The sequence below is a fragment of the Tachysurus fulvidraco genome, chromosome 10 (genome assembly GCF_022655615.1).
Source record: "Tachysurus fulvidraco isolate hzauxx_2018 chromosome 10, HZAU_PFXX_2.0, whole genome shotgun sequence".
NCBI classification, from domain to species: domain Eukaryota; kingdom Metazoa; phylum Chordata; class Actinopteri; order Siluriformes; family Bagridae; genus Tachysurus; species Tachysurus fulvidraco.
The window spans coordinates 25,509,327-25,534,326 of record NC_062527.1 but is presented as its reverse complement, the minus strand read 5'-3'; the positions used below and the strand labels follow the sequence as shown (position 1 = coordinate 25,534,326).

The 25,000-nt window shown below is 43.1% G+C and overlaps 2 protein-coding genes across 9 annotated transcripts in view; one reads left to right on the top strand and one right to left on the bottom strand.

The window, feature by feature from the left end:
- Positions 1-634: 634 nt before the first annotated feature.
- Positions 635-13,360, top strand: LOC113634020 (4-galactosyl-N-acetylglucosaminide 3-alpha-L-fucosyltransferase 9-like). Of its 6 annotated transcripts, XM_047820175.1 has the most exons (5): positions 635-900; positions 5,448-5,481; positions 11,300-11,378; positions 11,454-11,512; positions 11,643-13,360. In XM_047820175.1, exon 5 carries the CDS (start codon positions 11,700-11,702, stop codon positions 12,861-12,863), a length of 1,164 nt encoding a protein of 387 aa, XP_047676131.1. In that variant the 5' UTR covers positions 635-900; positions 5,448-5,481; positions 11,300-11,378; positions 11,454-11,512; positions 11,643-11,699; the 3' UTR covers positions 12,864-13,360. The 6 variants fall into 6 exon arrangements, with proteins under 6 accessions (XP_047676131.1, XP_047676129.1, XP_047676126.1 ...); XM_047820173.1 differs by lacking the exon at positions 5,448-5,481 and having other exon boundaries at positions 11,693-13,360; XM_047820170.1 differs by lacking the exon at positions 5,448-5,481.
- Positions 13,361-17,975: 4,615 nt separating this feature from the next.
- msto1 (misato mitochondrial distribution and morphology regulator 1) overlaps positions 17,976-25,000 on the bottom strand; it is a 10,860-nt gene continuing 3,835 nt past the window's right edge. Inside the window, exons 6-14 of one of the 3 annotated variants that reach the window (XM_027132684.2) lie at positions 24,050-24,203; positions 23,795-23,909; positions 21,674-21,808; positions 21,310-21,462; positions 21,089-21,220; positions 20,837-21,021; positions 19,908-20,012; positions 19,683-19,792; positions 17,976-18,618 (exon numbers count right to left, since the gene is read on the bottom strand). In XM_027132684.2, the coding sequence (XP_026988485.2) occupies positions 18,365-18,618; positions 19,683-19,792; positions 19,908-20,012; positions 20,837-21,021; positions 21,089-21,220; positions 21,310-21,462; positions 21,674-21,808; positions 23,795-23,909; positions 24,050-24,203 (1,343 nt within the window). In that variant the 3' untranslated portion in view covers positions 17,976-18,364. The remainder of the gene's footprint in view (positions 18,619-19,682; positions 19,793-19,907; positions 20,013-20,836; positions 21,022-21,088; positions 21,221-21,309; positions 21,463-21,673; positions 21,809-23,794; positions 23,910-24,049; positions 24,204-25,000) is intronic. The other 2 variants (XM_047819767.1, XM_047819768.1) reach the window with 2 other exon arrangements.

Here is a 25,000-nt window from a genome sequence, read left to right as displayed (position 1 = left end):
AGCGTCAGATTCACCTGGTCCTGGGCTCTGAATAATTAGACTTGATCTCAGACTGTGCTGTGCTGCAGGAAATAAGAGCAACATCTTGAGTAACAAGCCAGAAGCATCCTCAAACTGATCCAAAAATCCCATTTAATCACAGGTGTGTGTGTGTGTATGTATGTGTGTGTGTGTGTGTGTGTGTGTGTGTGTGTGTGTGTGTGTGTGTGTGTGTGTGTGTGTGTGTGTGTGTGTGTGTGTGTGTGTGTGTGTGTGACCTTGTTCCCTGTGATAGACTCCACAGCACTGTGTATTTTACAGTGTATTAAATGGATGTAGATTTTCAGACCATAAGAAGCAGAACTGACAGTAGAATGTGACTCGATGGTCTGGTTTAGCTCGTTCTGGGTTCTTTCAGACACTTTAGGCATTTTGTACATTTCTAACATTTTTAGAATTTATAAATAAATTTCTGCTGCACAAAAAAAATCTGTTTTGTTTCAGCTGAAATGAATGTTTTTGATATAAAGAGATATAAAACAATCTGCTGTGTTTATCCTTTATTTTCTCTGCCTACATGTAGGTGTGGCTTCAGCAGCTTCACTAACCCAAGCTCTTCAATCCACATAAAGCAGGTGAGATCAGATGATTAGAGTCACAAGGTTTACGCCCTGCTCCAACCTACTGGCTTTAGTCTATTACTCCTGTGGGTGTGTATAATTAATGCCCACTGTGTCATCCTTCTGTATCATGTTATAAGTAGAGCCTCAGTGCGTCTGTGCAGCACATAACTGTGATCAAACTACTTATGGCACTTCTGAGGTACTGAATGTACTGGAGTAAAGTCTCCGAGTGTTCACACTGTTCTGCAGCAGGACCTTCAGTGGATATCTTACACCTTCAGAGGATCTGTAAAAGTTGGTAAGTTTTCTCTTTAATATTTACAAGCAACTTTAGAGTAAAGTTTATTACTGGATGTTTTCACTCCTGCTGCAGTGTTATAACTGCTCATTGGGAATACGACCTTCTGGCTTTACACAACAAACCGGTGTGAGGTGAAGGAACTAAACTCTACATGGTGATTTCTGCCTGTTATTAACCTTGTTCTGAATAATAGCCTTAAATAAGTGTGTTCAATAACAGTGAGGTTTAAATATCAGTCCAAAAGATTAACTGTAGAAGTAAAAGTGAATTCAATTAAACTTTAAAACTAAAGCTTCAGATAAATAATAAAGGCTTCTTGTACGTGACTGAGAGACAAAAAAGAGTTTGTAAAACTAAATGTGTGTGTGAATGAGTTTGAGCAGAAGATCCTCCTCTCTTTACACACATTTATACAGTCGTTGTTTCCTAAACCCTTATTAATACTTATGGACATTTAAAGTACGCTCTTCATGTTATAATGACATCTACGTGTGCGGACTCTTCGATTAATGTGAACGAATGTGAAGTTCTGTTATTTTACTTTGGTAGAAACACAGCGGCAGTTCAGTTAAACCACAAACAGGTGAAGAGGAACCAACACACTATACGGCACACACGTAGAATCAGTGTGAAGCTCCACAATAGTGTATTAAAACTATTAAATCTACCCACCAGAGCAGACAATAAACTGGCACAAAGGAACCGTTCGCTTGGATGTATTACTTTCTGTGATTGTTTGTTTGGTGGTTGCTTTCTTCTCCACCCGCTCGTCTTCCTTACGCCTGTTCAGGAAACACGATAAACTCACTACACAGCTTGATGACATCTGATCAATGCCTCTGCGTCTGATCTGAATGTTTCTAGGTGTTAACTCCAGGATGTTTAAAAGAACTCTTTTTTGTTGTTAATATTAAAATTCAGTCATAACAAATTGAATATAACTTTTCTTTAAATATCTCACTTAAAGCCCTCACTGAGTGTGTATCTGTATTCCGTCTGTCAGCCGAGGCTCTAGGACACATTCGGGAGCAACACGGACGCGTCTCTGCACAAAGGTGTGTTTGTGATGTGAGTCTCAGTGTGTAGGACACTGTGGACACCGTGAGGGACTGGATGGAAGGGTGTCAGTAATGACCATGAGATCAGTAATGTGTGTACATCATGATTGGCTGTGTATGACATTATACCTTTGTGAATTCAGGTATTAGTGAAACATCTTTCACCAAAGGTGTGAGCCTGATGTGTAGTGATGTTCACACACAGATCTTCTGAAGACAACAGTCATCATTTGTTTAAATCAACATTGAACGATTGTTGTGTCTGCACCAGCCCATGACCTGCTCCACTTCCTCCATCTGTTTCGCTACTGTAGTGACGTGACATACGGCTAAGTACGGTGCACACACACAGCAGTGAACACACACACACACACACACACACACACACACACACACACACACACACACACACACACACACACACAAACACACACCATGAACACACACACACAGCAGTGAACACACACACACACCGTGAACACACACCCGGAGCAGTGGGCAGCCATTTTATGCTGCGGCAACCAGGGAGCAGTTGGGGGGGGTTGGGGGGGGGGGGGGTCGAGCAAGGGCACCTCAGTCGTGGTATTGCCGGCCAGAGACTCGAACCCACAACCTTAGGTAATATTAAGCTGTAATATACTGCACAGTTGTGAGGCAGAAGCACACACACACACACACACACACACACACACACACACACACACACACACACACACACACACACACACACACACACACACACGTGTCATGTCTCACCTGCTTGTTTAAATCAGTTGTATTTGCTGATTGAATGGAATCACATTATTTAATATAATAACTGAATGATATTGTTAAGCTCTTTAGCATGAGATTACGTTCTGAATGTACAGTAGAACAGAACCAGTGCTAGATGCCTGTGTCTGTGTAGTGTGGTGTAAAGTAATGTAATATATAACACGTATTTAACCTGCACTAAAGCTTGTCCTTATGTACAGTCAGTGTTTTGTGCTGCACAATCAGTAGTGTTTAAATCATTAATACCCAAACACATGGTGGTGTTCCAGTAAACCCTGAGTAAAGGGTTGGGTCATGACGTCAGTGTCACAGCTTCATGTTTCCCTGCTGATTATCGTTACACAACAACACTCTGACTTATTAAATAAACAATTAAATGAACAATAAAAATACTTCAGCGTCCTCGTGTTAAACACACTCACACACTTAAGATGATTAGTAACGTAATTATAACCTTAATTGTTTCTGCTCTTCTGCAAAGCTGCTCTGACACAAGGAGAATTCCACAGCTTATCTCAACCTGCCTCAGCCTGCTTGTTTAAAACAGTCCTGGACTTGTGATATGTGATATGTGACCTGTCTCGTGTTCTCTCTTGTCTCAGAACCGGTTAAACATGTTTGTTCACAGGTTATGTGTCTGAATTAGCTAAGAGATTTGATCCCTGCAGCCCAGCAGGGTCGAGCTATTAACAAGGTTTATTTTATCCTATTTTCTTCACTGATTGTGAAACGAACACAAGGCATCAGTGTTAGAGATCAGGGTGTGAAGTCTGGAGATGTTATTCAGCACCTTTTAGACTCTGAGTCATGTGGAAAGATGAATACAGCAGAAAGTATGTTGTGGATCTCGGTGAGGAGGTCGTGTAGCTGCCACCAACAGGAGAGCACCAGATAGTCATGGTGTCAGATCCTTCTAGGTAACATCAGAAAAGTACAGTGACTTCACACTGGGTGCCAAAACATACGGCCTTATCGTGAAGGGAGAATTTATACTCGTGTACTTCTTATGATTTATTGTAATGTCATTTACACACACACACATTATACATCTTTATTTCTATACGGTCTTTTATATCTACTGACTCACTCCGAATAATATCTCACTAAAATGTGGTGTTAATGTAATCTGTGGGGTGAAAATGTGGTGTTAATGTAATCTGTGGGGTGAAAATGTGGTGTTAATATAATCTGTGGGGTGAAAATGTGGTGTTAATGTAATCTGTGGGGTGAAAATGTGGTGTTAATGTAATCTATGGGGTGAAAATGTGGTGTTAATATAATCTATGGGGTGAAAATGTGGTGTTAATATAATCTGTGGGGTGAAAATGAACGATTTGTCCTGCTGTATGATTCACTGAGCAAACGTCTGACAATTAAAGATAAATTTATCATAGTTTTTGAAGGCCGTCTCTTTATAAACAAACTGTGTGTGTGTGTGTGTGTGTGTGTGTGTGTGTGTGTGTGTGTGTGTGTGTGTGTGTGTGTGTGTGCCTTTTGTCTAACGAGAAAGTAAATCATATCAGTTTGGGGGTTATTTAGTTTTGCTTACACACTTGCACAGTCGTGTCCAGGTAAAAGTGAGGCAGGGTGAGGCAGTCATTGGTGATGCAGTCATTGGTGAGGCAGGGTGAGGCAGGGTGAGGCAGTCATTGGTGAGGCAGTCATTGGTGTATTATTAGAAGAAACTGTTTACAGAGACGTTTTTTCCAAATCCTTATTTCTCTTGATTGTATTGACAGGTTTAAATGGGTCTGCGACCTGTAGCTGTTTTCTCCATGAGAAACATTTTATATATAATTTATACTTACAATGCTGATATCAGGTGATGACCTACTGCGTTAAAAGGGTGCAGTGAAGGAAGAATGTAGGCTGTAGACTGGATTATAAAGTAAGATATAAAGTGTGTATTAATTCTAGAGTTTACACTTTAAAGTTTATAGTAAAGAAACGTCTCAGTACGATTTTGCAGTTTAGTTACGAATCACTTCGAGGGTCACGGTGTCTTAGTGGTTAGCGCGTTCGCCTCACACTTCCAGGGTCGGGGGTTTGATTCCCACCTCCACCTTGTGTGTGTGGAGTTTGCATGTTCTCCCCATGCCTCGGGGGTTTCCTCCGGGTACTCCGGTTTCCTCCCCCGGTCCAAAGACATGCATGGTAGGTTGATCGGTATCTCTGGAAAATTGTCCGTAGTGTGTGAGTGTGTGAGTGAATGAGAGTGTGTGTGTGTGTGTGTGTGTGTGTGTGTGTGTGTGTGTGTGTGTGTGTGTGTGTGTGTGTGTGTGTGTGTGTGTGTGTGTGTGTGTGTGTGTGTGTGTGTGTGTGTGTGTGTGTGTGTGTGTGTGTGTGTGTGTGAGTGAATGAGAGTGTGTGTGTGCCCTGTGATGGGTTGGCTCTCCGTCCAGGGTGTATCCTGCCTCGATGCCCGATGACGCCTGAGATAGGCACAGGCTCCCCGTGACCTGAGAAGTTCGGATAAGCGGTAGAAGATGAATGAATGAATGAGTGAATGAATGAATATTATAAAGATAATAAAATTGGTTTATTCGAATGATTCAATACCATGTATGTGAATTGTTTAGAGCTTAAAGAAATCATCAGTCACTTTATTATGACACGAAACCAAAGAGATTAATTAAATACTACACTGTGAAAGTCTTTATTTGTACAGATGATACACAGGAAATTCACTTTAACTCGACTTAACTCTTCCAGGTTCATGTGTTTCCACCTGGATTTGTATAAACAGGTGAGTGTGACCCTGGGGATTAGTGTGTGTCGGTGCTCTAACACTCATCTCTCACTTCTTGTCCAACATTGTGGAGGATCTCTGTGTTGTGATCAGTGCTAACAGACAACATTCGCTCACTGACCCTTATTTTCATTTTCTTCCAAGTCTTTCTGAAAAACTAAAAAACTTTCCTTACACACAGTCAGGAAGAAGGAGATAAAAGTGACACGTCCGTGTTGCTGAAGTGAAACCTGCATCGTTTATATGGGTTTAGGTCATTTGATTGTAATCTTATTTATCAGTCTGTTACATGGCACGTACACGTACACTTTAGTACTGACAGTCTGGGTGTGGTCTCTATATTTTAACAGCGATAACATCACAATCTGCACTTTATTATTGCACAACTAAACACACAGAAATCAAACATCAAGTTATTCTTTAACTTCCTGAAGGAACAGAGCAGGTCGCTACAGCGGCGTCAACATCAACACACATTCTGAACACAACACTCGCTCATTTCCTCTCATTTAACCTGAGAAACCTTTAAAGTCTAAAAACATTTTTTTATTTATTCTTATAAATAGATATTTTTGTACAATTGTTTATTCATTGGATTGTTTTTGAGAAGGAAATATTTAAACCTCGGTTACAGAAGAGAAATTGTGTGTTTGTGTTTCAGTGTGTCTCCTCCTGTTACACAACACCACATGTTCTACTCAGCAGCGCTCAGAACATGTCGCTGATGAACCATACCAAGTTTCGTAGGGATATGGCATTGTTTTTAAAATCTCGTTGCCACTAGGTGGCGCTGTCACAAAACGTTGCATGCACCCTCAGGTCATAACTATAATCGCATATACCAAGTTTCGTGTCGACAAGCATAAGTTTTGCGAACATACGGCCTCACGTCTGTTTTGGCGTGCTCGCCACCATGTATGTTGCCCCAGTATACAAGAAGGCATTGGTCTATCAAAAAGCTTTTGATAACTTTATGTCTCGGGGTGTCTCTAGATACTAGATACCAAAGGACATGCAAATTGGACAAATGGTCTAGGAGGAGTTCGAAAAAGTAGGTTTTACGGAAAATTCAAAATGGCGGAAAGGTATTCATGACAGAAATGATGTCATATGGTGTATTCGAATCGGCATGAGCAAAGGATCCAAATTGTGCAAGAACTGTGTCTCCAGGCCTTACCAGTCAGCAGTTATGAACATGAACATAATTGGATTTTGGACTGTTGGTGGCGCTAAAGGGTTTGAGCTAGACACACCAAAGTTGCTAGAGAGACTTCGAAGACTGGCCTCTACATGTGTGCCAAATTACATAACTTTCCTACATACGGTTCTATGGGCTGCCATTGACTTCCATGGAAGAAGAGGAAGAATAATAATAATAAATATAGCTGCAAGCAGCCATTCCGGGGTCAAGCCGATCACATGCGCTCAGAACATGTCGCTGATGAACCATACCAAGTTTCGTAGCGATATGGCATTTTTTTTTTTTACTCTCATCACCACTAGGTGGCGCTGTCACGAAACGTTGCATGCACCCTCAGGTCATGACTATAATGACATATACCAAGTTTTGTGTCGACACGCATAAGTTTTGCGAAGATACGGCCTCACGTCCGTTTTGGCGTGCTCGCCATCATGTATGTTGCCACGGTATACAAGAAGGCATTGGTCTATCAGAAAGCTTTTGATAACTTCTTGTCTCGGGTGTCTCTAGATGCTACATACCAAAGGACATGCAATTCGGACAAACGGTCTAAGAGGAGTTCGAAAAAGTAGGTGTTAAGGAAAATTCAAAATGGCGGAAAGGTATTCATGACAGAAATGATGTCATATGGTGTATTCGAATCGGCATGAGCAAAGGATCCAAAATATGCAAGAACTGTGTCTCCAGGCCTTACCAGTCAGCAGTTATGAACATGAACATAATTGGATTTTGGACTGTTGGTGGCGCTAAAGGGTTTGAGCTAGACACACCAAAGTTGCTAGAGATACTTCGAAGACTGGCCTCTACATGTGTGCCAAATTACATAACTTTCCCACATACGGTTCTATGGGCTGCCATTGACTTCAATGGAAGAAGAGGAAGAAGAAGAAGAAGAAGAAGAAGAAGAAGAAGAAGAAGAAGAAGAAAACTGACAATAACAATAGGTGTCTACGCCCCTTCGGGGCTTGACCCCTAATAATAATAAGAAGAAGAAGAAGAAGAAAACCGACAATAACAATAGGTGTCTACGCCCCTTCGGGGCTTGACCCCTAATAATAATAAGAAGAAAACCGACAATAACAATAGGTGTCTACGCCCCTTCGGGGCTTGACCCCTAACAAATATAATAATAATAATAATAATAATAATAATAATAATAATAATAATAATAATAATAATGTACTTTTCCGGAAGAAAATGTGAATGTTGCTTGCACGTGGCAGGTTCCCCTCATCGTGCTGAGTGTTTTGATGTGTGACGTTGTTGTGACGTCCATGTTGTTCTAAATTTTGATTTTCACGTGACATTATATGACATTACGTGATGTCATGTGATGTGACCAGAATACACGTGAGGAAGTTCCCCTCATTGTGCTGAGTGTTTTGATATGTCACATGTCCATGTTGTAAAAATGTTTTTGATTTTGCATATATTGGGGGCGGAGCTGCAGGACAACTGAAAGACCATTCGGTACACCAATTTAAACCTTTGTTCAGAGTATCACCCTAAAGGAGCTGGCCTAGTTTGGTGTAGATAGTTCGAAAAATTGCCGAGTTATAAACCTCCAAATTTTATAATGGAGTCTATGGGAAAAAAGGCCACTTTGTGACCCGGTACCGGAAGTACCGGTACTCAGATCACTTATAAAAGTCATAGCACACCTCTCCTCAATGAGCCAGTCAATTTGACATCTCATTCATGGGTCTAGGACAAAAGCTGCGGGACGAGTTACGTGCCCAAGTTTTGTCCGGAAGAGTATGCACAATAGTAAGAATGTTGTGTAAGAAAGTAAGTAAGTAAGAAAGCACCATTAACTAAAATGTACATTTTCTGAAGAAAATGTGAATGTCGCTTGCACGTGGCAGGTTTCCCTCATCGTGCTGAGTGTTTTGATATATGACATGTCCAGGGCTGTCAAGTGTCACACATTAACATGACAGTCCCTCATGTCAGTCTTTTCTCCCACCACACATCGTATTTCTCCATATATTTAATAAGCCGCAGCTCCCAAAACGTATCAGTCCACACCGCTGTCTCTATGGAACCGGGCAGGAACAAAGCACATCTCCCCTGGGGCTCTTAGTCGAGTCTGACACTTATCAGCCAATCAAAAAAAAAGAGGCTACACAATCAGAAGCCAATCAGAAAATAGCACTATTGTATCTACACTACGGACAATTTTCCAGAGATTGCTAAGTTTATCAGGCGCGGTTTTGTTTTGTTTATGTCTTTGTTTTGGTACCACTCATGTCTCTTTTCCCCTTTGTGTCTTTTGTTATCTTGTTTCTGTAGATATCGTAAATATGATCACCTTTGTCACCACCACTTGTATGATAATAGAGACAGGTTATTTGTTGTCCTTGTCGTTGATTGCCACATGCACATCAGAAATCTAACTTTATAATAAATTCATACAGTTACATCCCAACCATACCCCTAAACACCATTTGGGATCGTAACAGTCAGCAAGACTAAGGAGTTGATAGTGGACTTTAGCACAAAGCAGGAGCGCTCATACCAACCGCTAACCATCAACGGGACCCCAGTAGTGAGAGTGGAAAGTTTCTGGTACCTAGGTGATTACATCACACTGGACCTGTCTTGGTCCTGTCACATCAGCACCCTGGTGAAGAAGGTCCGGCAGCATCTGAGCCACCTGAGAAGTCTATGGGAACTCAAACTACCCTCTTAGGTGCTAAAGACCTTCTACACCTGCACCATTGAGAGTGTCCTGACGTGTAGCATCACTTTCTGGCCCGGGAACAGCACCATGTAGGACAGGCGAGTCCTCCAGAGGGTGGTGCGGTCAGCAGACGTACCATCCACACCGAGCTCCCTGACCTGCAGGACATCTACAGCACATTGTGCCAGACCAGAGCCAGGAAGATTGTAAAAGATCTCAGCATCCCAATAATGGACTCCTTTCTTTGTTGCGTTCAGGGAAACGCTTCTGCTCCGTGAGAGCAAACACAGACAGAACGAGGAGAAGATTCTTCAAACTTGTAATCCAGAGGCAGCTCTCATCACTCACCAGTGTTAGTGCCATGAGTCCGTCCTCTTCAAACTCACTGTCAGGAGAACAGAATACTAGCAACTGCTCTGATAACACCAGCGTGATAGAGCTGAACACACCAAACCTGATGGAGGTTTCCATCTCATCATGATCTAAGAGCAAACTAAAATAACACAGAACAAACACATGTGCAGTCAGCCAACGTTGAGAGAAGGAACAAGGATGTGCTCTTTTTATTTCCTTCCTTATTGTGCTTGAGTTCATGATTAAATTCCATGTCTGGTGCTTTCTTCTCGTACTCACTTAAGTGTTAAATTCCTTCCTTCACTGGTTCAAAAATGTAAATTAAAAAAAGAAAAAAAATCCTAACAAAGTTTTACCAAAAGGAGGGTTCATGTCACGGAGGATGCGAATCCTCTAACACCACTCCATTCTGTTTTATTATGGAGACACGTTCATATCATACAGCAGATTTAAAGACAAGTCAAAAAAAAAGGCCAAAAAACGTTGTTTGCAAAGGGCGAGGGGCATCAAAGACCCCTCTTACCCCAACCACAGACTGTTTACACTTCTCCCATCGGGCAGACGCTACCGTCGTCTCAGAGCCAGAACAAACAGACTGAAAAATAGCTTCTTTCCCGCGGCTGTTTCTGCACTGAACAGCTGATATGGTGATAATAATCACCTGTACGGTCACTTTTCTCTGTGTTTTGCACTATTTTGCACCACTTTTAGATCATGCATCCTTACACCACCCAAAAACTATCATTACACTTCTGTATGTCCATCCATATTTATTCTGTTTATTCTGTGTATATATATATATATATATGTATGTATGTATATATTCATAATGACATTCCTTTTGTACAGCTATATCTGTCATAACACTTCATACTGTAACACACTTAAATAAACACCACACTATATAAACCCTTATTCAGTTACATGTACATATTACTACACTTCCTGTATAACCTCATACCCTTTTTTTATTACCCTGCCACTTGTAAATAAGCCACCTATGCACTTCTGGTTAGATACTATCTGCATTTCATTGGCTCTGTACTTGTACTTTGCACAATGACAATAAAGTTGAATCTAATCTAATCTAATCTAATCTAATCTAATCTAATCTAATCTAATCTAAAAACCTGATCAGAATCTCAGCTGCATTGATCTGCAACACAAAACAATCTCAATCCAACTTTGAGGAGACGATAAAAGAAAACTCATCATCACATTCAGGGTCACTGCATCAGCAGAAATACAATAAAGATCTGAGCTAAAAGTCCAAACATAATACAGAATTATTACAGAGACAATCATCTGTACTGTAACTTCATCAGTAAACATCTTCTATAACATTAAATCATTTTAGAGCCCAAATACTGCACAAAGGAGCAAACTTCAGCATCTGGATCTACTTTACATGTCATTTTATTAACAAATTGAAAATAAAGCATGTAAATAATATTCAGCTGAACAGACACGTGGTGAACGATAAGCAGCAGCAGAGTGAATACATCACTTATTACTAACTGACAGTCCCTAAGTCATGTCTTGTGTAAGAAGCTTAACACTATTACTAAACCTTACAGATGGGAAAGTGTTGAAGATGAGCCTAGTGTCCAGTTTGTCCATCAGCCACGCAGGAAGTGAATAATCCCAGGCTTTAAGGTACGTTTATCACTTCAGTTCATTCTTTTCTTACTCTAATTATAGGTCACATTTTTAAACCTGGTGCTTTTACAGACTAAAGAACACGTTCAAGGAAGTTCTCTCTCAAATACGGATATAAACAGGATTTAAAGGTTATATAAAACATTTAAACTTTATACAAATTAAATTTAAACATTATAGAAATAAGATCTTTATCTGAGGTTCCATTTATTACACCAAAAACCTTCATCAGTATATCTTTTTTTTTATCTTTTCTCGTAGGTCACTTGTCACGTGAAGTTCATGAGTTTTCTTTCGTTCTTCTCCTAAAGGTAAAAGATGACATCCCAACCTTCAGTAGGATCTTATCAGAATGTCCTGCTGCCTATCTTCCTGCTCTTTTGCTTTGGAGGAGCATTCTTCACTTACTACAAGCCGTCTGTAAGCTCGATCATCTGCTCCAATGTTCCAGTCTCCACACATGAAGTCTGCACAGATGAATGCCTCAAGATATTGACAGCAAACTTTACCCAGAACATTACAGCTCTTAACCACACCGTGGAAAAGCAACTACAACCGGTCACCAAAGCAGCTGTCACAGAAGAAAACATCATCCTTTTAATCTGGAATTGGCCTTTTGGGTTTAAGTTTGATGGAAAAGCCTGTAGTCCACAGTTTGGTATTGAAGGTTGTCAGATTACCGACGACAGAAGCCTATATGACAAAGCCCATGGAGTTATGTTTCATCACAGAGATATTGGTGGTGATTTCACAGGTCTGCTGAACAGACCACGACCTCCATACCAGAAGTGGGTGTGGATGAACATGGAGTCTCCTGATAATTCAGGTAGACGTGCTGAGTGTGATAATGCATTTAATCTTACATCAAACTATCGGAGAGATTCAGATGTCTGGGTACCTTATGGGAGAATCGTACCACAATCAGAGAAGGACAAAACTTTCCAAATACCAACAAAGGATAAAACAGTCTGCTGGATCGTCAGTAACTGGAATCCCAACTTTAAAAGAGTGAAATATTTTACTGAACTCAGCAAACACATCAAAGTAGAGGCTTACGGTAGACACTTCAACAGGTACGTCGGAGATGAGGACTATAATAAGATTTTATCGAGCTGTAAGTTCTACTTGTCCTTCGAGAACTCCATCCACAAAGACTACTTCACAGAGAAGCTGTTTAATCCCATGAAAATCGGCACAGTTCCTGTGGTCATCGGTCCACCCAGGGAGAACTACGAGGAAGTCATTCCCTCAGATTCATTTATTCATGTGGACGACTTCAAATCTCCTCAGGAACTGGCAGAACATCTCAAATATCTGGACCAGAACCAGGAGGCTTATGAACGCTACTTCACCTGGAGACAACACTTCACTGCTTTAGGTGCACCTTTCGGACTAGAACACGCATGTCGAAGTTGTGAGCATATAAAGAACAATAAGGCGTACAGAGTGTTTAAAAATCTCAATAAGTGGTACTGGGGTTAGCTAACATGACACGAGATGAACTGACGAGCACTTTTTTAACTTTTACAGTGAATTGACCATAAATTATTATATTCATTTCTATCCAGGGTTTAAGGTTGCACATCTCCTGATTTTTGCATGCACATGAAATCGTAATATCTAAACTAATAATAATGACACTGAATAATTATTAGTTAAACACTGTTAACTAACAGCTACACACTCACATTCTGTACTATTCATTTCCCCCTTTGCTTTAAATGCTATGTTGATTTATCTAATTATTATTATTATTATTATTATTATTATTATTATTATTATTATTATTATTATTATTAATCCTAACTATCTCTGCCCTGCTGGTTCAGTTTTGTAGAGAAGTTCACATGAAGTTTATCTTTGTTCTGTCCTAAAGCACTCAGGAGCTGAGAAGGATCCGTACCTGTACTTTCTGGTTCATGTTTACATGTTGACATTATTCTAAGTGCCTTAATAAACGTCTGTGCTCAAGGTGTCAATGGTGTTCAGTCTTTCTGTCCTGAGCTCACGCCTCTCTTTGTGTTCTCTTGGTGACTTATTTCCATATTTCCCACTGATGCAGGGACAGACAGACTTTGGATCCACAGCTTACAGAAGATTAACTCTCATTTGTAGCTAATCTGGTCAGCCAAGCTTCAGTGAAGGGTCACGTCTAAATATCTTTACTTATTATTTTATCCATTGCTTAAATACAATACAGCATATTTGTTCTAGTGGACAAAGCCACTCAGAGACAAAGCCACTCTGAGACAAAGCCACTCAGAGACAAAGCCAGTCTGAGACAAAGCCACTCAGAGACAAAGCCACTCTGAGACAAAGCCACTCAGAGACAAAGCCACTCTGGGACAAAGCCACTTTGGGACAAAGCCACTTTGAGACAAAGCCACTCAGAGACAAAGCCACTTTGGGACAAAGACACTCAGAGACAAAGCCACTTAGGGACAAAGCCACTCAGAGACAAAGCCACTCAGAGACAAATCCACTCAGAGACAAAGCCACTCAGAGACAAAACCACTTTGGGACAAATTGGGACCATTGACCTGAACTTTGGACTGCATTGTTTGATCTTCAGCTCTTTTCAGATAGTTATCATTAAACAGAAAGGTCATATGTTATATACATGTTATATATCAAGTCATATCACTATTATAAGCTTCTGTCTGGTTTATAATTAATATAAAATTTAAATCTAGAACTCATTGCTATAATTTAGAGTCTAATTACTTAAATACTTAATTAATACTATTTCCTCCTAATTCAAGGGAATCATGAAGGGAAAATATACCGTAACTGTACATTAATATTTATTCCAATATAATTCGGCTTGTTTTAAATTCACAGGTTACGCAGCTTGTGTTTTGTTCCTTCCAGTCAGACTGAATTAGCAACAGAACGTATCCCATGAGCTCTTTCACCTTCTCAGGGTTCATATGGAGCCTAAAATTCAAATGGATCTCTTTACATTTGCATTTCTGTTGTCTTGCACAGAAACCTGTCAGTGTTGGTGTGAGAGTCCACACCAGGAAGTGACATCACACAGACACCTCAGCTGGACAACTCTGTTATCGATTCTGTATTCGAAAAGATTTAAATCTATATCAAGACTATTCTTCATTCAGCTGGACAGACAGTATACACTCATCAGCACTATTCTTGGCCTTTAATCATGACTGACATCACATCCAAATACAATCGTGCCCCATTGTACAGTCTCTCCCCAGCACTGAGGGGTAATTTGTTTAGCTATAACAGGTTGAGAAAATATGTAACACAGACAGTAGAACAAGACGTCCCTCTAAAACTGATGAGAAGACCAGGAGAAATGTGGGGGATGTGGTAGCTCAGTGTTTAAGGTGTTGGACTAAAGATCGGAAGGTTGTGAGTTCGAATGCCAAAGTGGCAGGGTACCTCCAGCACTGTGTGGGGATTATGAGAAGACATATTCTGGTGATTACTGAAAGCAGTTATTGGTACGATTGCTGCTGGTCTGCTGTCTGCCTGTCTGCTGGTCTGTTGTCTGCCTGTCTGTTGTCTGCCTGTCTGCCTGTCTGCTGTCTTCTGGTCTGTTGTCTGCCTGTCTGTTGTCTGCCTGTCTGTTGTCTGCTGTCTGCCTGTTGTCTGCTGTCTGCCTGTCTGCTGGTCTGCTGTCTGCCTGTCTGCTGTCTGCCTGTTGTCTGCTGTCTGCCTGTCTGCTGGTCTGCTGTCTGCCTGTCTGCTGTCTGTCTGTTGTCTGCTGTCTGCTGTCTGCCTGTCTGCTGGTCTGCGCAGACACGTCGATCAAAGTATGAGCACCAATCAGCGCTCACTCACATCCCCAGATGCTCCTGCCTGCAGTCTGCGGTCGCAGGATTCTGATGGTATATTCTGATATTCTGTCCTGATCACCTGCCCTGAGTCGCCCATGTCGCCCATGTTGCTTATGCCTAAATGTGTCACTGCTGCAAGGATTAGATTTACACTTACTGTAAGTCTCCATCATTACACAGTCTTCATCATTTCTATATAGCTAAAGCTATTAACTAACGTTACTCTACACACCAGCAGATGACCAGCTTTACAGTATTAATCACAGTCTGTGACAGTTTGTCTGAATATAACACTGAGTGGTTCATAAGAACGTGACGTCTGTAACAAACACACACACAGTGACGTCCAATGTAAGGAATTATTTCCCTCTCATCTGCCACCTGGACAGGATTTCTCAGCCCCTCTCCCTCTGCTTGGTTTCTGGTTCTCCGGGGAATGAAACACGCCGGTCAGTCTTTTAAAGAGAAGAACAGAAAACAACCACATATAGCAGGAAAGGTCAGGTGACCCAATACTTTTGGAAATATAATGTATACCAAGTGTATCACCAAGGCCATATCCCAAACTGTAGGGAGATTCCAGCTCTGTGCTTCAAAACAACTCAAAATTATTGTGATGTTTTACAAATGACAAAATTAATGTTCATTAAATTAAGCACTTGGTGTTTTTTGGGTTGACCCCAGGGGCAGTTCTAGGGTTTCATCTTTAGGGGGTTTTAGCCCTCAGTGAGAATTTAAAACAAGAAGAGTTCTATATTATATATTATATGACAACTCTGGTAATAAGAATATTGACATTTCACTGCTTTTGGTTGCCGTCTTTGCGTCTTTCCGCCGATTAACGTTATAGATAAACGCCTCCAGCTCTGACTGCGCGTGCACGCTGCGCGTACCTGTGCTTCTCCGTTCTAATAAAGCAGACAGCTGAAGACGCACGTGTGAAACACTACAACACACGCGTGTAAAAGCAAAGTAAATAAAATCGCTCTTGGATCAAACTGATAAATAATTTTCTTTCCCATCGACGGCATGTCCTGCATTTTAATGTCATTTTTATTGTTTATTTATGAAAGTAAAAATGATCCTTATAGTTTTAGGGTGGCTGAGATTACAGACAGGGGGCTGAAGCCCCCCTAATAAAGGGCTAGAACCCCCCCTGGGTGACACAATTCACAACGCATTCGCCAGGAATCCTTTGTGACGCCGATTATTACAAACATCTCCCTCATATATGGCCATGTGTGTTCAGGAATGTCCTCGTTGTTAGTTACTTTAACATCGGTGACTCCCTCTGAATGAACATTAGCCATTCCTTTTGTAGGCGCTGCTCATTGTTAGCTCCGCTATCCTTAGTCTATGTCTGATAGCCAGTAAATAATACAGTGCACCAGTCACATGGGGAAAAAGCCGCACAATGATAGGATGATAGGCTGGAAACAGCGTCCAATGAGAAGGAATAATACTAAAAGTAACGAGTCCGTTTGGGAAATGTAAGAAGTAAAAAGTACAGATATTTGTGTAAAAATGTAATGAGGAAAAGTCAAAAGTTGTCCGAAAAATAAATAGTGGAGTAAAAACTGATACCAGAAAAATGTACTTAAGTACAGTAACGAAGTATTTTTACTCCGTTACTTCCCACCTCTGCTAAGGTCAAGGTATCTGTGTGTGTGTGTGTGTGTGTGTGTGTGTGTGTGTGAGAGAGAGAGAGAGAGAGAGAGAGAGAGAGAGAGAGAGAGAGAGAGAGAGATGTGTGTGTGTGTGTGTGTGTGTGAGAGAGAGAGAGTATGTGTGTGTGTGTGTGTGTGTGTGTGTGTGTGTGTGTGTGTGTGTGTGTGTGTGTGTGTGTGTGTGTGTGAGAGAGAAAAGAACATTGTGCTTTGTACAGAAAGTCTGCAACATTATCAGAAATGAAGTATTTCATTATTCTCACATCCAATAATATTTGAATTCCCAACCAAAGCCAGAGACATGGACTGATGGACCAGACATGGATTAATGTGTAAACAGACACAAGTACATTCAGTATTCATGTTTAATTAACTGTAATTTATATGGTTAAGGCTCTGGGTTGTTGATCAGAGGACTGGAGAAGGCCCAGCACAGCCAAGCTGCCACTGCTGGGCCCTTGAGCAAGGCCCTCAACCTTTTCTGCTCCTGCTCCATAGCTGCCCCTGCACTCTGACCTCAACCTCCTCAGTTGGGGTATGTGAAGAAAATAATTCCACTGTGCTGTAATGTATATGTGGCAATAAAGGCTTCTATGCCCCAGTTCTAAGACACACGCTAACCTCAGAGTGTTAATAACCAGCACCGCTAACTTAAACTGCGCTAACCTGACTGGTCCTCCGCTGGGTTGGCGCTAACCTGAAGGCTAACAGTAGCCAGCTTGCTACTATGAGGTAACCTGACAGGATATAGAGGCGTTTTCAAATCCACACTCACTGCCGTTAACGCTAAGCAGTTAGCTAGCATGAGCTGATCGTTAGCACGGTTACATTCCGTCGTCCTAACATGAAGCCGTACATTTAAGAGCAACACTTTTCTCACACAGAAAAGAACCTTGTTAGGAGAAAGAGAGAATTCATGAGCTAACTGTGACCTCATCAATTTATCATCAGCAGTGATGTGGATTTAATCACTAATCATCTGAGACATAAACCTTTATAACGTAAAGGTCATAAAGGTCTGTGAACATTTTGTTTCATTTGTGCACCAAACTGGAGCTCACAGTAAACACTGATCCTTAATAATCCTGTCATTTATCTCAGAATGAAGTGAACCACAAGACTTTATTAAGAAAGCTTTTATTGCAGTCACAACATCTTCATGCTAAAATAAAGCACAATGAGAGACTTTAGATATTCTAGTTTATTTCTATCAGACGACACACAGCATGCTGTTCTTTAAATTATATATAGTTTGGTGAAACACCTCGAGTGGGAGCTTCTCTCGGTCTCCTACACGCTCTCTCTCCCCTCTATGATCATAGGGAGTGTTTTTGAACACAGATCTTCCTCCACCTCTTCCTCCACCTCTTCCTCCACCGTTCAGCTGAACCTTCTCACCATCAGTACCTTCCACCAGCCTCCAGTCCTTCAGTCTGTCACTTAGCCGAGTGAAGATTCAAAGCAGAACTGATCCAGATTCTGCATTTGCTCTTAGATCGTTTATACCGAGCTAATCATCATCATCATCAGAGGAAGAGTGCACCATGCCACTACTGTCGTCACGGTAACAGTGAGCGAGTGTCCGCAGCTGCTCGAGGCTCTCTGCGATTTCAGATTGGTCTCCGTGAGAAAGGAAACTGGGAGAAACTCGACGTAAATCGATGGCGCTGCAGGACTTCTGAAGCTCGGCTAAGAAAGAAGACACGGATGAACTGGACTGCAAACTGGACATCACAGGAAGAGACAGAACCGTCAGGGGGGACACTGAGGAGACAGAATTACAGATACAGAACATTTAGATCAACACATTATTTACTACTGAAGCTAAATTAGAGCGTTGCTAACTGGTTCTTAGCTACAAAAGTGTTTTACACAATAACTCAGTTGTGTAGAGTCATTTCTACCTTCACAGTGTTGTGTTTGTCTCTTATTGTTGTTACTACACACACACACACACACACACACACACACACACACACACACACAAACACACACACACGAGTTAAAGAATGTCACAAAACCACTAAAACAGGTCACAGTGTTACAATAAAGGAGATTCTAATGACAGAGAAACGTGTGTATGCAGTGTGTATTCAGTGTTCTCACCTCGCCTCATGCTCTCCCTCACCTCGCCTCACGCTCTCCCTCACCTCGCCTCACGCTCTCCCTCACCTCGCCTCACGCTCTCCCTCACCTCGCCTCACGCTCTCCCTAGCCTCACGCTCCCCCTCGCCTCACCTCGCGTCACGCTCCCCCTCACAGGTGGGGGATTTAGGGACACGGGTCATGACACGATGAAATCATTCTCTTTAACACCAAACTCATGGTTCTCTAAGCAAATATAAAAAAAATGGCTTCTCTATTGAGGCTCCAGAGACTTTACACTCATTACATTGTGTACAAAGGTCAAGTGACCCAGGTCCTGGTCCAGGTTACAGACTGGTGACTGTTCTGTGATTATACACTATTACTGTGTACTAAACTAGTGTTCAGTGTTGTGAGACGTGTGTGACAGCACACAGAGACGTGTGTGACAGCAGAGACGTGTGTGACAGCAGAGACGTGTGTGACAGCACAGAGACGTGTGTAACAGCAGAGACGTGTGTAACAGCAGAGACGTGTGTGACAGCACACAGAGACGTGTGTGACAGCAGAGACGTGTGTGACAGCACACAGAGACGTGTGTGACAGCAGAGACGTGTGTGACAGCACACAGAGACGTGTGTGACAGCAGAGACGTGTGTGACAGCACACAGAGACGTGTGTAACAGCAGAGACGTGTGTGACAGCACACAGAGACGTTTGTAACACTTGTTATTAACACATACCGCTGGTGGACGTTTCATTCCGTATTAAACCCTGAGAGTCAAGGTTTGGGCTGAAGATCTGAGGAAAGGGCGGAGTCAGTTTACTGGGGGAGTAAAGCAACTGTACTGCTCTGTGGGGTAAACACACACACACACACACACACACACACACACACACACACACATCATATTTGCAGCTATAATAGAGTAATGTGAGTGTGTGTGTGTGTGTGTGTGTGTACGTACAGTGGTGAAGACGGGTAGTGTGTTCTGAGGTGTGTGTTCAGTACTTCTTCTCCTGACTGAGCACAGTGTAGAATGGAGGGAGGTTCTGTTCCAGGAACCAGACAACTGCAAGGATAAAAGTAAAATAACCACTACAGGACTTTCATGACATCTACACAACATCTACACAACACCTACACAACACCTACACAACCTGCAGGTCTCTGCATAGTATTAAAATCTTTTTAAATAGAAATGTGGAAATGTCTCTCTTTCTTCTCAGAGAAACAGAGTAACAGTTAATAATAATAATAAAGTACATCTGAAGTTTTCTATGTCATGTCACCTTCTAGAATAAAAACCCATAACACTGTACATGCTGTGGTGCTTATTATTATTTATATCATGTGTCATGTCGCCATCTAGTGGCCATTTATTGTGACCACACACACACACACCCACCCACACACACACGCACTCTCACACACATTCACTCACTCACACACACAGACACTCACACACACAGACACTCACACTCTCTCACACTCACACACACAGACACTCACACTCTCTCACACTCACACACAGACACACACAGACACACACACTCTCTCACACACACACACACACACACTTCTCATACAGACACACTGTGATGTTACACCTGTGAGGTTACTGAAGGTAAACTGATCAGTTGATATATAAATAAATCGCTCGAGTTCTTGGTAACTGTTCATAAGAGACAGACGTTTGTCATGCTGTTGTGACAGATCTGTGGTTCCAGAATCTAGTTCTGGAATCCAGTGTTCCTTGGTTCTAGATCCCTGACACACAGCATGACCTCGTATCACCTCAACAACCTCCTCACACTAAAGTCAGTCAGACTACAGCACAGACTTCTGGGTAAGTTCCACTACAACGCAGAGCTGTTAGCGCTCAACACCACATACCTCACTCGGCTCCGCCCCTCCAGCCCCCGAAGTGTCACCGATTGCCCAAAGCATTGGCTGTCGGCCCGCTCGGGGCATCCTGATAGAGGTTTCCATGGTAACGTGTCACCACAGGCATTTAGTGCATCAGGAAGGCAGCTGCCGTGCATCATGGGAAACGGAACAGATCCGTATGCACACACAACCTGAGAACAAACAGAAATTATCTGATGCTCGTGTGTGTAATAAACTCCTGATGTTTCACTCTCTCACCTTCCTGCCTGAGACAGTCAGTGCATCTGCCAGCTGCCACATGGGGGCGCAGTTCTGCCTCAGCCTGTAGGGGACAGTCAGCGTGTCGAGAGCCAGAGCTAACACAGAGCTGCTGTGATACCAGAGACATGGCTAGAGACACACACATGGATGGATATAAAAAGACAGAGAGAGCGAGTAACAAGCACCGTGTTTCATATTATACACTTTTCTCAACTTACATCATAACTGAGGAGAGGAAATGTGGTGGGTGGAGCTGGACTTCTCCCCATCCCACCCCTCAGGGTCAAAGGGCAGAACATCGAACTGTTATTGGACATGTGCAGCATTCCTAGAGCACAGTTCATCATGTGATGCACATCCTTAATCGGACTCTGTCCAGGAAAGACAGACAGAGAGACACCCTGTCAGAGAGGGAGGGGAAATGTGTGTGTATCTGTGTGTGTATCTGTGTGTGTGTGTGTGTGTGTGTGTATCTGTGTGTGTGTGTATCTGTGTGTGTGTGTGTGTATCTGTGTGTGTGTGTGTAAGAGAGAGAGAGAGAGAGAGAGAGAGAGAGAGCGAGGAAATTATCAAATGACTTACTGAGTCAGGGTGACTGACAGGAGCCACACCCCATGTCAGAATGCCCCGCCCACTGTAGGAGTCCTGCAGTAGCTCTGTGACCTTTGACCCCAAACCTGAGAAACCATCAGCCATGTCACACACTACCTGGAACCCCTGAAGAACACACAGTTGTCATGGCAACAAGGAATCAGGAAAAATCAGTTTTAGATAGCTATACCCAAACCCTGTGTGTGTGTATATGTGTGTGAGTGTGTGTGTGTGTGTGTGTGTGTGTGTATACGTGTGTGTGTCTGTGTGTGTGTCTGTCTGTCTGTATGTGTGTGTGTCTGTATGTGTGTGTGTCTGTACTGTATGTGTGTGTGTGTATACGCGCGTGTGTGTGTGTGTATACGTGCGTGCGTGTGTGTCTGTATGTGTGTGCGTGTGTGTCTGTATGTGTCTGTATGTGTGTCTGTATGTGTGTGCGTGTGTGTCTGTATGTGTCTGTATGTGTGTCTGTATGTGTGTGCGTGTGTGTCTGTATGTGTCTGTATGTGTGTCTGTATGTGTGTGCGTGTGTGTCTGTATGTGTCTGTATGTGTGTCTGTATGTGTGTCTGCATGTGTGTCTGTATGTGTGTCTGTATGTGTGTGCGTGTGTGTCTGTATGTGTCTGTATGTGTGTCTGTATGTGTGTGCGTGTGTGTGTCTGTATGTGTGTGCGTGTGTGTGTCTGTATGTGTGTGTGTCTGTATGTGTGTCTGTATGTGTGTCTGTATGTGTGTCTGCATGTGTGTCTGTATGTGTGTCTGTATGTGTGTGCGTGTGTGTCTGTATGTGTGTGCGTGTGTGTGTCTGTATGTGTGTGCGTGTGTGTCTGTATGTGTGTCTGTATGTGTGTCTGCATGTGTGTCTGTATGTGTGTGCGTGTGTGTCTGTATGTGTGTCTGTATGTGTGTCTGCATGTGTGTCTGTATGTGTGTCTGTATGTGTGTGCGTGTGTGTCTGTATGTGTGTGCGTGTGTGTGTCTGTATGTGTGTGCGTGTGTGTCTGTATGTGTCTGTATGTGTGTGCGTGTGTGTGTCTGTATGTGTGTGCGTGTGTGTCTGTATGTGTGTCTGTATGTGTGTCTGTATGTGTGTCTGCATGTGTGTCTGTATGTGTGTCTGTATGTGTGTGCGTGTGTGTCTGTATGTGTGTGCGTGTGTGTGTCTGTATGTGTGTGCGTGTGTGTGTCTGTATGTGTGTGCGTGTGTGTCTGTATGTGTCTGTATGTGTGTCTGTATGTGTGTCTGCATGTGTGTCTGTATGTGTGTCTGTATGTGTGTGCGTGTGTGTCTGTATGTGTGTCTGTATGTGTGTGCGTGTGTGTCTGTATGTGTGTCTGTATGTGTGTGCGTGTGTGTCTGTATGTGTGTGCGTGTGTGTCTGTATGTGTGTGCGTGTGTGTCTGTATGTGTGTGCGTGTGTGTGTCTGTATGTGTATGTGTATGTGTGTCTGTATGTGTATGTGTATGTGTGTCTGTATGTGTGTGCGTGTGTGTCTGTATGTGTGTGCGTGTGTGTCTGTATGTGTGTGCGTGTGTGTCTGTATGTGTGTGCGTGTGTGTCTGTATGTGTGTCTGTATGTGTCTGTATGTGTCTGCGTGTGTGTCTGTATGTGTGTCTGTATGTGTCTGTATGTGTCTGTATGTGTCTGCGTGTGTGTCTGTATGTGTGTCTGTATGTGTCTGTATGTGTGTCTGTATGTGTCTGTATGTGTCTGCGTGTGTGTCTGTATGTGTCTGTATGTGTGTCTGTATGTGTCTGTATGTGTCTGTATGTGTCTGCGTGTGTGTCTGTATGTGTCTGTATGTGTCTGCGTGTGTGTCTGTATGTGTGTCTGTATGTGTCTGTATGTGTGTCTGTATGTGTCTGTATGTGTGTCTGTATGTGTGTCTGCATGTGTGTCTGTATGTGTGTCTGTATGTGTGTGTATGTCTGTATGTGTGTGTGTGTGCGTGTGTGTCTGTGTGTGTGTCTGTATGTGTGTGTGCGTGTCTTACACATAATCTGTCTGATCATCTGTCTATCTATCCATCCGTCTGTCTTCTGTGTAACCGTGTGTGAGTGTGTGTGTGTGTGAGTGTGTGTGTGTGTGTGTTGATTGAATGTCTATACCTGCAGGTAGTCACACTCCTCTATGAAAAAATGGAGTTTATCCTCCAGCTCCTCCAGTACAGAGCCCTGTAACAGCGCCTCCCCCTGACCAAATGCCTCCAACCGCGCAGCCTCACTGTCACACACACACACACACACACACACACACACACACACACACACACACACACACACACACACACACACACACACACACTCACTCAATGTCTAGAAACACACCACAGACTGTGTGTGTGTGTGTGTGTGTCTGCTTACCCATTATGATTGTACTGATTGATGATCGATACAGTACGAGGATGTAGGTGGAGCCTCAGGAAGTCTGACCACACCTTCACACGGTCCTCCAGCCTATAGGATCGCTGCATTTGCTCCAACCTACTGTTCACTGTTTCCATGGGAACCATGTTTCCTGTTTCAGTCAGCAAGAGACAACTTTTGATAGCGTGTAGACGTGCACACTCAAGCAGACACACATCCACGTGCAGACACACACGCACACGTGCAGACACACACGCAGACACACATGCACACGTGCAGACACACACGTGCAGACACACACGCACACGTGCAGACACACACGCACGCGTGCAGACACACACGCACACGTGCAGACACACACGTGCAGACACACACGTGCAGACACACACGCACACGTGCAGACACACACGTGCAGACACACACGCACACGTGCAGACACACACGCACACGTGCAGACACACACGCACGCGTGCAGACACACACGCACGCGTGCAGACGCACGCGTGCAGACACACACGTGCAGACACACACGCACACGTGCAGACACACACGCACACGTGCAGACACACACGCACACGTGCAGACACACACGCACGCGTGCAGACACACACGCACGCGTGCAGACACACACGTGCAGACACACACGCACACGTGCAGACACACACGTGCAGACACACACGCACACGTGCAGACACACACGTGCAGACACACACGCACACGTGCAGACACACACGTGCAGACACACACGCACACGTGCAGACACACACGTGCAGACACACACGCACACGTGCAGACACACACGCACACGTGCAGACACACACGCGCAGACACACACGCACATGCGCAGACACACACGCACACGCGCAGACACACACGCACACGTGCAGACACACACGCACACGTGCAGACACACACGCACACGTGCAGACACACACACGCAGACACACA